At 39.4% G+C, this 13,997-nt stretch overlaps 1 protein-coding gene across 8 annotated transcripts in view; it reads left to right on the plus strand.

The window, feature by feature from the left end:
- The window catches only part of rbfox3a (RNA binding fox-1 homolog 3a), a 939,385-nt gene that overhangs the window by 808,259 nt on the left and 117,129 nt on the right, over positions 1-13,997 (plus strand). For all 8 annotated transcript variants that reach the window (XM_088070025.1, XM_088070027.1, XM_088070022.1 and 5 more), the window contains one exon: positions 1,401-1,649. In XM_088070025.1, the coding sequence (XP_087926151.1) occupies positions 1,401-1,649 (249 nt within the window). The remainder of the gene's footprint in view (positions 1-1,400; positions 1,650-13,997) is intronic.

Below are 13,997 nucleotides of genomic sequence, written 5' to 3' on the forward strand. Positions count from 1 at the left end.
AACACATGTACATGCATTCACGCATACACATACACATACAGTACAATACCACAAAAAAGAAAAGAAGAAAAATAACAAAATAAGCAGCAGCCCCGATAACACCTGGTGATTTCCCACGCCTCCCTCACCCCTGTACCTCTTGAATATCAAGTCTTTAAACCTCATTTTAAACTGTTTCATATTTGGACATTGCCTGAACTCCACAGTACACCCGTCCTAACCCGCAAACCGATAAACAAAAACTGTTCCCAGTCGTTTATTTAATTAAATTAATTTGAAGACAAAAATAACTGGTCAAAATGAGAAGCTTTTTCATGGATTAGTGATAAAAAAAAGAGTCTGAGTTCCAACAAGTGCTGATTTTTGGTAAGAAGCAGTGTGTGACCACCCTGCTGGCTTTGGAGAGACCGTCTCATTACGTCCTCTGCCTCCTCCTCCTGGGGCGACTGAGGCTCAGAGGTAGAGCAGATCATCATCTAATTGGAAGGTCAGCAGATTGATCCCTGGCTCCTCCGGGCAACATGTCGAAGTATCCTTGGGCAAGATACTGAAACCCAAATTGCTCTTGATGCCACGTCATCGGAGTGTGAGTGTGTAAGAATGATTACTGAGTAGCAGGTGGCATCTTGTACGAAACCCTTCCCACCAGTGTGTGAATGTGTGTGTGAATGGGTGAATGTGACAATGTAGTGTGAAAGCGCTTTGAGTGGTCAATAAGACTAGAAAAGCGCTATACAAGTACAGTCCATTTACCATTTAACTTCCTCTCGCCTCCTTCTTCCTATCTTGTCCTGGCACTCCTCCAGTCTGTCTCATACCCACATAAAAAATCTCTGTCAGACTTAACTGCCAATCATACCAAGGTGTAGGGCCAGATGGGGTAGCTGGTGGGAGGTGGCTGTGGCTCAGCTGAGTAGCAGGTAGCACCTTGTATGGTAGCCTTGGCCAGCAGTATGTAAATGTTTGTGTGACTGGGTGAATGTGCAACATGTTCTCATGCATTTCATGCGCACTCAAAAGGTGCCAAACTTACGCCAAAAGCACTGTCAAAGTCGTGGTATTATTCAGAATGAAAACAGACTTATAAAGCTGCACATAGCCCTGTTTGTTTTCTAAATCTCAATCACTGTGGAGCTGGGCACACGTGCACAGTGTAGGAATGCTCCTGGACATCATGTTTTGCCTCACTAAAGAAAAAAAGAAGTTCCAAACTGTTCCAAACTCATCTGTTTTTATTTGCTGTCAGCAGGATTGTCATATTTCAGAAATATACAAAAATTGTCAGACTCAATCACTTAGATATCAGACCTTATTAACCTGATTGTTTTTCCTTTCTTCTGTCCTATCTCTATCTCTATCTCTATCTCTATCTTGATCTCTATCTCTATCCATCCATTTAGGGTAACCAAGAGGCCCCAGCTCCCCCTGAAGCCATGGCCCAACCCTTCCCACCGGCCCAGTACGCCCCTCCACCACAGAATGGGATCCCAGCTGAGTACGCCACACCACACACCCACCCACCTGCAGACTACACAGGACCAAGCACGGTGGCCGAGCACGCCCTGTCATTGTACACGCCAACACATACACAGAGCGAACAGCCAGGAAACGACAGCAACACCCCCGTCCTCACAGCCAACACAGTAACGGTGAGCTCACGCTTTATACTTCCATCATGTATTCTGCTATATTTTCATTCTATAAAAAGTAGACATTATTGAGGGTTAAAAAAGTTACACCCCCACCCCCCACCCCCCTCGCTATAGGATCCATTGTAAATCCATATCTGCTGCCATATCTGTCCATATCTGGGTTATAGTCACTGCCCAAGCAAAACCCCCTGACAGTAAGACCAGCCTGGCACATTTCAGGCTGCTGGAAATCTGTCCAAAAAGGAGGAGGACCAGTCACATCTGCTAGAGCAAATAAAACATGAGCCACAGATTCATCCAGTTCCAAGGCAAGAAATCTATAAGCAGTAATAAAAACACAGTATCAACATGATACAAATACAACTGCCTACAAACCTAACAACCAGGCACTGCCAACTCGTGGCACTACACTTCAAAAAGGGAAAATTTTATTAATTAATCCTGTCTCAATTCTGGAGGTTACTACTAAGTTTTTGATTTGTGAACAGTTATGTTACATGTGGTAATATTAATTGAACTGAAATTTAATTTAATTTCTGATGTCACAAGGGCTTAAAAGTCTGTGGAGAACTGTGTAGGTATCCAGCTAATCTTTGCCTCCCAGGGCACTGAATATGACACTGGCTCTTTGCCGCTGCAGAATTCAGTGTGGCCTTTCACAGACTGTATTTGAATGGTACATTTAAGGGACATACAAATACTTACTGTACATCAATAAGTCAAACTCAAAAACTTTAAGGAAATCTTTAGTTTATTTGTTCAAAAACCTGGGTCTGTAACAGATTATCGCCATGGGATGAAAACAGAGTGATGGGTGAAATTTGCTTTTAGAATGCAACGAGATGCAGACAGTGAAATCAAATTCAAACCACAAGCTTATGATTTAACTTGTGTATTTTAGCCACCAACACTCCTGGTGTGTTATTCCTCTTCGAAAGTTTAAAGGTTTGGAGACAGTTAGTTGAGTAGAGTTGGGCCGATTTCTGATGTATTTGGTCTGGTCTGGTATAAGACCTTAAATCAGTTTCATTAATGCAAACCTGACCTGACATTTGTCATTATGTCACAGTATGGCAATTTTAAAGGTGCCCCTCCATAGTGCTAAATCCAACTCAGATTTTACATTAATGTTTCATTTTCCTTTACAGTTGAGGAGACATGGCAGAGTTAGTCTATTAAAAAGAATAAAACTGCACCTATAAGGCACAATTTTGGATTTGAAGCTGACCAAAAAAGCTGTCCTTACTGGCTGCAGATGCTTCTTGTGAGCTGAACTTTTGTTGGATGCTGTGTTTGTGTATCTGATGCTCACTTTGAAAGTGCTGCAGTGGATGAGGTCCGGCTAATTCCTTAAGATGAAATGAGAAATTGTTTATTTGAAACTAACTTTTTTTTTCGACAAAAACCTAAACATAGTGTCAGCTGTCTGGAGGGAGATTGCAGGAAAGCTGAAAGTTTCTGCTGAGGTAAAGGACCGTCACGAAAAACAAGCTAAACTAATGTTACTTGTAGTTTGACTATATTATATGTAATTTCCAGTAAATATCATGATATAAATGTGTGTTTTCCACTTTTAAAAGTAACATTACAAATGTAGGACGATAACGAGAAGTCCATTCACACATCGTTTTAGTGTTTAAGTCGCCAGTCTGATCCTCAAGATCAGACTGGCGACTTGCACAGCTGATAGCTATGGGTTTTGTTTACATGAAATAACAAGAGTGCATATTTAATGTATTCAGTGTGAACAGAGAGCTCCAGTGTTGTGCTGTGCTACCTGATAGTTAGACAGTTGCTTTCTGCGAAGATGCGGTGTCATTATGTTCCACTCTGTATTGACTGCTGAATCATGTGCGACACCTAGAAAAATTGGCTGTCTGGCTTAATATCCATCTGTTTTTTTACACTGGCCCAACACTGTAGTTGAGATTTTGTATGGGTCGACAGCAGGGGGGAGACATAAAAGAAACTGAAAGTGAAATTTGTCTCAATGATTCCGGGACTGTCTTTCTGAAGTCCATTTGACACCATCCCTCACACAACAATGAAACTTAAAACTTGAAAAGTAAAATGTACTCCATAGTTTGTTCCAAATAAAAGTTTTAAAATATAAGAAAATGCATAGATAAGTAATTGAGATCCAAGAAATATACAGAATGAGAAGAGAAAATAGTTAAAATTACTTTCACTTTAAGATCAAGCATGTGTGCAAATGCATACCTAAGCCATACATTCCCTCACATACACACACTGCAGGGACAGAAGCGACTTGTCACTGACAAATGAGCCAAATCTTCAGCTGCATTTCAGCACATAAGTGCAAACATACATACACACATGGGCAATGCTAAGGATGGGGCACTGTTCCAGCACTTGTCTCTAGTTGAGGAGCCTTCAAGCTGTCAGGGCCAATAAGAATGGAGCACACTGGGAGGATATGGGAGTGTATAGACAGTGAAGGCAGAGTGGGGGAGTCCAGCGAGAGGAGAAGTCGTGGTACAGTCAGCATTCCTGGGAGTGTTTTACAGTCACTGCAGAGAGTTTGTCACAGGATGTAACTGTTACTGTCAAGACACATAGTTACTGCAAGATAAAGGAAAAAGACACCATACACACACTCACTGTGGCCTAACAGATGCTTACTACATTTACAAAAGAATATACTATCACACTAATATATCAGGTTGATGCTGTTGTTACTAAAAAAGTATTATTATTATCATTATTATTATTATTATTATTATCGGTGTTGCCACTGCCCTCAGTGGAAAGACCCTTCCCTTAAATTCTCCTTATTGGCCAGTTATTTAAATTTTATTCTCTCCACAGGAGGAAAGTGGTATATCAGTTGAGTTATTTATTTATTTATTTATTTTACATTTCCAAAACAGTTGCAGATTTTACATGTAATTATATATATCTTTAATGCAACCAAAATACCAAAGCATATTTCTTGTATGTGAAACCTACTTGCCAATAGATCAGACTATGACATTATGCATGTGATGGGCTTGACTGGTTCTGTCCAGCTGTGTTCTCAAGTGACGCCCCCCGTGCACTTGGCATATGGATGTGCCCGGTGCCTTCTGGCTGTCTGCCAGTGTATCATGACAAAGCCATTTTCATTTTCAAGTTGGATGTGGAAGATGGCTTTTGGCATCATGCTCATATGCCAAAAGCACTGACAGAGCGTACTGTATCTATTTGACGAGTTCAGACTGAGAACAGACTGAAATATCATACTGTAAAATATTTATTATATTTATTTATTTATGTACATTTATTTATAATATATTAACCTTTTGAAACCTGGATCAACATAACTTTTTATTTACTTCTTTTCAGTTACCTAATTTGTATTGCCCCTCTGCATTCATTAATAAAAAAAAAGAGCACAAACAACAACAACAAAAACATCAACAACAAAATGAATATGACGCCTTTCACAAGTATTTTTAACCTGTGAACCCTGAGAAAATTGATGTGATTTCTTTCAAAAACATAGGGGGAAAAAATCAATGAGCAACTTTGTAACACATTTTCCACATATTGCAAAAAACTAGTAGATTAAGGAAATTATTTTTAAAAAGCTAGGGGAAATGTCTGAGGGAAAAAGGCAAAAAAGCTAAGGAAAAAAAAATCATATTTATATTATTCATATAAGTATCACATATGCCATATATACCATCACACAGATCTCATCTCAAAGATACCATCTTTGAACACAGTTAAAGACGACATCCACTTAACTTTTTGCCTCATTTCAAGTGCTTCTTTATTTCTGTGTGTGTGTGTGTGTGTGTGTGTGTGTGTGCGTGCGTGCGTGCGTGCGTGTGTGTGTAATAGTTTAATCCCTGGTGAAGGAAGGCTCTGTAGCAGTCTAACTGTGTGTAGAGTAATCCACCTGTCTGGCAGTACTCCCATCTCATAGTTTCCATTATAGGCCCATCGAGGGGCACTGCTGAGCTCAGCAAGTCACACACACACACACACAAAGATACAGGCATATGTTTATTCAAAAACACAGTAACAACACGTGGGATTCTTGACTGGGTGTGTAATCAGGTGGAAGTGTTTGGGGCGGCTTGGACTGCTTGTGTTGCGGGTGTGTATGTGCGTGTATAAATGGCATAAGGGAGGATAAATTGGGTAGATTAGTGCCGTATAGCTTCCCTCCTCATACACACACACACACACACACACTTTGCAGCTCAGTACAGTTTCCGTGGTGACAGCAGAGGAAGCTTGGGCTGCTTGTGTATGATAATGTTCATGTAATTATTTCTCCTTCCTAGCTGGCTGCTCACACACCATGGATGGTGGAAGCATGGCGACGACAGAGAAAGAAAGAAGCGCAGAGACTGATATTAGCTCTTTGACTGTGGCAGAAGAAGGTTACAGTTAAAGCTGTTCAATTCCATACCATGCTAAGCTTAATGAAAGACTGCAGCCAGCTGCATGTGCGAACACACACACTGAATGAAAGATTCAGTTGGAACAGGGATCAACAAAAGAAACTTACTTGATGTAAGCATTTGTGACGTATTGTCTACTTTGAACAAGGTTTTTTTTCACAAACTGTGTAATTGACTCATCATGTAAATGGCATTGTTAGGCAACTTATTTATACATGTTTTCAAAGAGCCTCATCTTAACACATAAAAGGCACTAAAGTCACACAACAGAAAACATTGGTAAATTTTATTATTGGTAAACTTTATTATGGGTAAACGTTATTTTCATGAATAACATTAGATTTGAAAAAGGGAAAGAAATTATACAATTTCAAAAGTTAAAGGTTTATTTTTTACTGACTTACTCTTTTGTATATATGCCTCAATTGGACTTGAACTAGTCAGGGTGTTCTGCACATGCTCTGCATGTTTCCGCAGTTGCCGCACCAGGTTTTCATTCATTCATTTTCCTTAACCGCTTGTCCTTGCAAAGGTCGCGGGGTAGCTGGAGCCAATCCCAGCTGTCATCGGGCGGAAGGCAGGGTACACCCTGGACAGGTCACCAGACTATCGCAGGGCCGACACATATAGACAGACAACCTTTCACGCTCACAGTCACACCGAAGGGCAATTTAGAGTCACCAATCAACCTGACCTGCCTGTCTTTGGAATGTGGGAGGAAGCCGGAGAACCCGGAGGGAACCCACACAGACACAAGGAGAACGTGCAAACTCTGCACAGAGGGACCTCCGACCACGGACCGAACCCTGTTCCAACCCGGGATGAAACCAGGGACCCTCTTGCTGTGAGGCAACAGTGCTAACCACCTGTACCAGGTTTTGACCCAGTTTTAGTCTTGTCTAAGAAAGAAGAAAAGAAAACAAAACAAGTACAGTTTGTGCTCTGGTTATTTTATGAGCTGTGTTGCTTTTTAAAGTCTTTGATAAACCAAATCTACAGGTGTCGAGTTGACGTGTCCCCCATTGAAAGGTCCATAAAGCCAGGAGCTTCTGCAGATTCAGATTATAACATGCTGTCATAACATTCACGCTGTCATTTGATGCATTGGTATCATAAAATATTGATCATAGCTTTAATGTTTTTAAACTTCTCAATCTAATGCTGACTTTAAGAATGAGACGACATACTTTGACTTTCTGATATTTAACCAAGCAGAGGTGGAAACAAGTCATTATTTGCAGGTTACACATAGTAAGTATCAGGTATTAGCACTCAGGTCCCAATTCAAGACAGGCTAGTCCTGAGTTAAGTCCAAAGTCAAGGCTAACAAGTCCCAAGTCAACTCCCAAATCCTAAACCTTTACTTTTGAGTCCTAAACAAGTCATAATGAGCTCTTCACCAAATGTAACACTATTCTAAAGACAGGGAAATGAAAGTCATTTACAAATTCATTCATGGATGCTTTTAAAATTCGTATTTATTTGTTAAAACATGTTTCTTAAACTGCACTTTTATAAACAATATCATTGACATTTGGATTAAGAATGCTCATACACAGGAATTAGAATATGAAAAAAGTAATTAACTGTTCTTATTAAAGAAAGTATTTTAAGAAATGCCTTTAAGTATTTGCCTAAAATTGCTCATTTTGAAACTAAATACAATATTTGAAAAAGAAAAAAAAAAAAGTAGTGATGCCTCATGTGACTAATAGTTAAACTCAGCAAAACTCCGGAGACACCACAGTTACCGTCATTATGAAGCCGCTGTGCTGCTGCTTCACCAATTGCTTTTGTTTGCCTAAACCTAAATCAACTGTAGTGGACTGCCTTGGCGTGGTCATTACATTTGTCCCTCTGAGGAACTCCAGAGCTCAATGTCCCCTGGGCAAGTGGGGGACACGTCAAGAGACACTGTTTTACGAACCCAAAACATCCAACAGGGGGTTGTTAATTAACTTAACTTATACTCCCTGGGGATGTCTGTAAACACGCTCTGGCTTCTTAAGCCACGGGAAAGTGTTAGTATCTGACACCCTCCATCCTGACATATGGTGGAAGGTAAGCACTCCGAAGGTCCCATCAGCATACCACAGGATGTAAGGCATCTGAACGACCTCCTGGGATCACCCAAGCAATACCAAACAACCATTGTATTGCCTCCCCTGCTGAGATAACCAACTGGTCGAACATTGGGTAAAGCCATTATATAACCCTGTGTTGTGATAAACATCTGACAGAATGACTTGGAACAAGGTTGTAAGTTAAAATTTCCCTTCTTCCCTAATCTTTGTGACTGGGGGTGAGGTTGTCTCCATGCTTCAGTAAGCAGATAGGAGCACCTCCCATTCTTTTCATCTCATGTAATTTGAATGAGTTAGGTAAAGTACGTTTTGTTCCCCTTTGTTATAATGGAGCTATACTGCCATCTAGTGGTCTTAGTTATTAGTAAGCTCGTAACCAACTTTGTAGTTATATCGTATTTTGAATTCATTGTATAATGTTAAAAGTAATCCAATATCTAAGCAATCACAAGTTTCTTAGGATCCATGGTACAATGTTATGTTATGTGTGGTCACATATTTCACAAAATTGAGCAAAGGATCTTCAGAATCATGTGTTAGGTTACAAATTACTTTTGGGTCTCCTAACATGCATTTGAAGTTACTGTGATGAGACTATAGTGGTGAGGAGATACGTGAATTTATACACCACAGGTTAGATCGCGTAATTTGTCATAAAGTTCAGAGACATAAATGTCTCCTAAATTACATTAGGTCTTTTAGAAACTTATACCAGATGCGCGATCGCTCGGTGCAAAAGTTCGCTAACTCCGCCTTCCATCCGCACCCCCAAATCGAAAGATAAAAACTGAGTGACTCTCTCTAAAGTTAGCTCAGAGCTCTATCTCTCTCTCTCTAAGCTCACTCTTCTCAAGGCTTCTCCTCTTCTCTCTTCTGAAGTTTTTCTTCGCTCCTTTTACAGCGGTGCGTCTCGTGCATCCGCACTCGTAACTTTTCTTTTCGTCAATTTTATAAGCGGAGCCGCAACAGCTCACCAGAGCTTTGCTGAACTTTAACTTTTGAAGCCATTTTCTTTTAAATCTCTGTGACGCTTTTCTTTATACCAGTTTTTGGTCAGTAAAGACACTTTTGGTAACTGGTTTTTAAGTAAAATCAACATAATAATTTATAGTGACTACCTCAGACCAGTGGGATTACTTTGATTATTTCTGCAAGTTTAATTGAGAAGGACACTCCGCGATTCGCCATCAACTCTGCCACGGATCTAGAAGCAACACCTGCTGCACAAACTATCAGCATCCGTTGCCTGCCCTTAATGACTTTGTTTAAAGACTTTTACCGGTTCGCTGAGGCGAACACCGAGGCCAGTTAAAGACCGCCGCACACCGACTCCACCTGCCCGGCCGCCGCCGCCTTTCAGCGGGTCACCTCGTCTGGAAGACGCGCCGCAGCTCTCCACTGGAGTGAAGTGAGGACCTGGACCTCCCCGGAGAAGTCTAATCAAGTCGACAAAAGTAGGCAGAATAACATTTTCTTGTGATCAGAGTTGATGTCGTATAGCGAAGCTTTAATGCCAAATTTCTAAATTCTACGTCACCGTTCAGTGCGCATCCACGCTTTCAACGGTCACGTATTTCCTCCACCATCATCCATAATTAATTATTTACATCACCTGAACATACATCACGTAGGTTCCCTTTTATGTATTCTCTGTCTTTTTATATGTCATATTATTTCATCTATTTACTCTTCATTTTATTAGTCTAAATAAATTATCCTCATTTATCGCCAAGTCGTTGTCTGTGGATATTATTTCATGAGAGAAACAAGATCAATGTTTACAGAATAAACGGTACAGACTATGAGATTGACTAAAGTAATGACATGTTTTAACACTGTCACAATTTAAGATTTAATTTTCTCCTGAATGGAGAATGGTGCCCCTTTTACTTTAACGAGTGCAAAATCAAAATTTTAACGTAGTTATTAATAACCGCTACACAACCCACAAATGACATTCAGGTCACGAACCAAGACATGTGTGTTATAAAACTGTCATGCTCTTTTGAATAGAAAAGAAAAGTTGCCAGTGAATTTTATGTTGTAGCAAATATATTTCCAACAAAACATGTTATTACATCTCTGATTTGTTAGAGACATGGTTGTCTATGGTGAAATCTTTCAAGAGTCAAATTATAACAAGTAAGAAAGTTGGAAAACGTTTTGCCTTGCTGAGTTTTGTGGAGCAAAGGTTCAGTGGATGTCGAGGTGGTGTTTCAGCACCCACAGCCACAACTGTGTTTGCACTTGCAGACAAGGGACTAAGTGTCTGTGTGAATGTTATTTATCATCACAGGGTTGTAGTGTCAAGTCCAATTGGCCAAGGATTGATATGACTCTCTGTGTCTCTTTCTTTCTCTCACACACACAGGCCACTGATTATTGTTGCCTTCAGTGAAGCAGTCCTTGCCAATTCAGCTTTGTGTGTGTGTGTGTGTGTGTGTGTGTGTGTGTGTGTGTGTGTGTGTGTGTGTGTGTGTGTGATGTAATGCCATTTTCCTCACTTGCTTGTCTCTCCATTTTTACTGTTCTCTCTTCAATCAGCACTTAGCTTAAATGCATTTCTGAAGCCTCCCTCCCTTACTGTTCTCTCCACGCTCTGTCACTTTCTCTCTCTCTCTCTCTCTCTCTCTCTCTCTCTCTCTCTCTCTGTGTCTCTCTCTCTCTCTGTCTCTGTCTGTCTTACTCTCTTTTTGCCTCTGCCACTACCTTCAGTACTTCTCTCCCATTGATCAGGCAGGTTTAGCTGGACATCATCATTTCATCTCCATCTCTCTTTTTCATTCCCTTTCTTTTCACCCCTCTATCCCCTCTTGGTCTGATTCATTATGTGCAACAACTTCTTCTGATCTTTTCTCCTTTTTGCTACTCATTGCAAACAACACATTGGCACAGTTTGCTACATTCCATAACAGACACTTCCAATCTGCAGTCAGGAGTCAAGGAGTAGTAGTTTAATTGTGATTTCCCTTATGTTTTGAAATAAATGTGGCATTAAAGTTAATACCAAGTCAAAAAACTGAGAGGGAAATGCCTGCCTAACAAAGCTGCTAAAAAAGGACAATCAGACCAGGAGTGGCAGGAGAAGGAGGCTGGACAGGGCTCTACACGAACTTTTTTTTCCCAATTATTACACGTTTCTAAATGAAAAAAAAATAGGAGGACACAAGGAAAATTAGGAGGACAGTTCAGAATGTTTAAATTCAGAGTTTACTAAACATAAATTGCATAAATTTACATAAATTGCAGACACATTCATACTATGTGTACGTGTGCTTTCTTTCTCCTTGTGTACAGACCCTCATGTCTACTAGATGCAAAATGTCCAAAAAACATTTTGACTGACTGGCCAAGGTAGCATATTTTTTTACTAACCAAAATTATAAATTGCCTTTTTTGCTTCACATGTACATTTGTTTCAGTGCATTTTATTGAGATATCATGTTGAGGGCAAACTTAGACAAGAGACCAGAGCAAAATCTGATGCAAAATTATTTAAATATATTGAACAACTCATCATCACAGCTTCAGCCCCGATTCTTGTTGGGACAGAGGGACTGGAGAAGACGGGCTACATGGCCCTCCAAACTGAGAGGCAAAGGCAGAGGCAACTCTGTCTCAAGTGTTATGAGACATTAAAGGCCCATCCCATATAAATGCCAGTCCCAAATATATACTTGTTGACTTCAGTGATCGGAGCAAATAATATATATATATATATATATATATATATATATATATATATATATATATATGTATGTATGTATGTATACATGAAAAATCACTCATTTATATGCAACACAACTTCACCATTAAATTGTATATTTCATTACTGTAGAAAGTGATAATGACAGTTTACCTTTGCTTCCCGGTGCATGATTGGAAACACCTCACATGAAAACTATCAATAATTTTTGCTTCACAATATAACAACAATATAACAATGTTCCATAGACATCTTAAATGCTGGCTACTGCTTCTGGTTGTGGACAGTAGATGGCTGGTAACAAAAATAACTGATTAAAAAATGAAAAATGGATAGATTATAACTGTGTCAAATTTATCATTTTTGCTTTATTCTATATAGTCACTACAGTTTAAGGTTGGATTACAAAGCTTCTAAATGGGATCAGACAGTTAATTCATTCACATACAGCATCCCAGCAATATTTAATGTTAGTTACATTATGTCTTTTAGGACATGGTTGACCCCAGAGTTAACTTCTGTAGTGTGTCTTTTGCTCTCATCAGTTATTAGACCTTTCCACACAGTTCAGCTGGAAATGCTGCACCTTAGCAATACTGTAGGCAGAAAACATGACATGAGACATCACATTTATTTTTCACCTTTCAATTGGACAACTACATCAGGCATTATACTTGCCCTGAACAGAGTCTACAAGCCCTGAGCAAGCCTTATGTTGAGCCCTGACAGGCTGCTGTTTCAAAATTAAAGAATATGTTTGTTAATCAGAGCATTCGCATATGGCAGAGCACTATATATATATATATATATATATATATATATATATATATATATATATATATATATATATATATGTATGTATATATTAAAATTTATGAAAGATTCTGTGTAAAATCAGCAGAGGTGGGGCAGAGCGGAAACTTCCTCTCTCCTCTGTTGGTTTCAGTAGCCTGCTACAGACAGCAGTACTATCCGTCGTGCTGAAACAACACATGTAGGCAATGACAAGCAATCATTTTGTTGTTTTTGCTATTTTGCTAGACATACATAATTGTCATTTTCTATGTGGAAAACCATTAATGTTACATTTGTGCCAGGAACACAGTAGGCAGAACAATGGCAGAGAGAAAAAATTAAATGAAACATATAGGTCTTGACCAATGAGGTGAAGAGGTGTTCCTCAAAATTTCAAAAAAGGAATTAAATAGTGACAGAGAGATTAATATTCCAGTCTGTCAGTGCTGTGGTATTTTTTTCTAAAGCACACTTTTGTGCATGAATTTACACACACATATGCGTGTACACCATCTCTGCCACACAGCAGCAGCAGCAGCAGCTATGCACTTCTATGTTCATATTTTAGACGATGACTTTTTTTCCTCATTAATGATGTATTATTTTATCTGCCTGCAACCTAGCCATTATTAATCAGAATGTTGATGCTACAACATGAGAGCTGTAATGATGAGTGTAAAACCAGCCAGTTGTATTTGAAATGCAAGTGGTGGGCTATCATGATTTACAGGGATATTCTTTCTCTGTGTCTCAAACTTAAACTGAAATCCAATCAAACCGTAAAACTAGACATTGCTGATCAAATATGATCCAAGATTATCCCACTGCACTGTCTATTTCTCTACCAAACTGTTTTCAGAAACGTATTTTAATGCCCCGTTACACCATATAACAAGAGTTTGTGAACAGAAGTTGGGACAAATACTGCTTCTTGCACAGTGCGCATGGATTCCACAAAATGGAGATCAAACAGTAAAATTAAGCACTGCTGATCAGATATCAACCAAGATTCTGTTACTGAGTTGCATCTCTCTGAAAATGTTTTAATAAATATGGTTTAGCTTATCATTTAACTGACATATGAGATCTAGCCATCTGACACTTTTTCACATGGACCATTCCACATTATGTCACCCATCAACAGGAGTTTTTATTCATCTGATCAGGCACATAGGATTCTAAGCAAAAGTGTCCTTTTACTTTGGTCGTGTAGCACCAATTTCAGAAATAGTTTTGTCTTTGTACTGCAGAGCTGGCCCAGTTTTCTGCGAGGGTCTTCCTTATACCATTGATATAATTATTTAAAACAGGACTTGTCCGTCTTCTTTTAATAGTGGTGTTGTAT

The sequence above is a fragment of the Plectropomus leopardus genome, chromosome 19 (genome assembly GCF_026936395.1).
Source record: "Plectropomus leopardus strain MGB_pleo_1.0 chromosome 19, ASM2693639v1, whole genome shotgun sequence".
Classification (NCBI taxonomy): Eukaryota; Metazoa; Chordata; class Actinopteri; order Perciformes; family Serranidae; genus Plectropomus; species Plectropomus leopardus.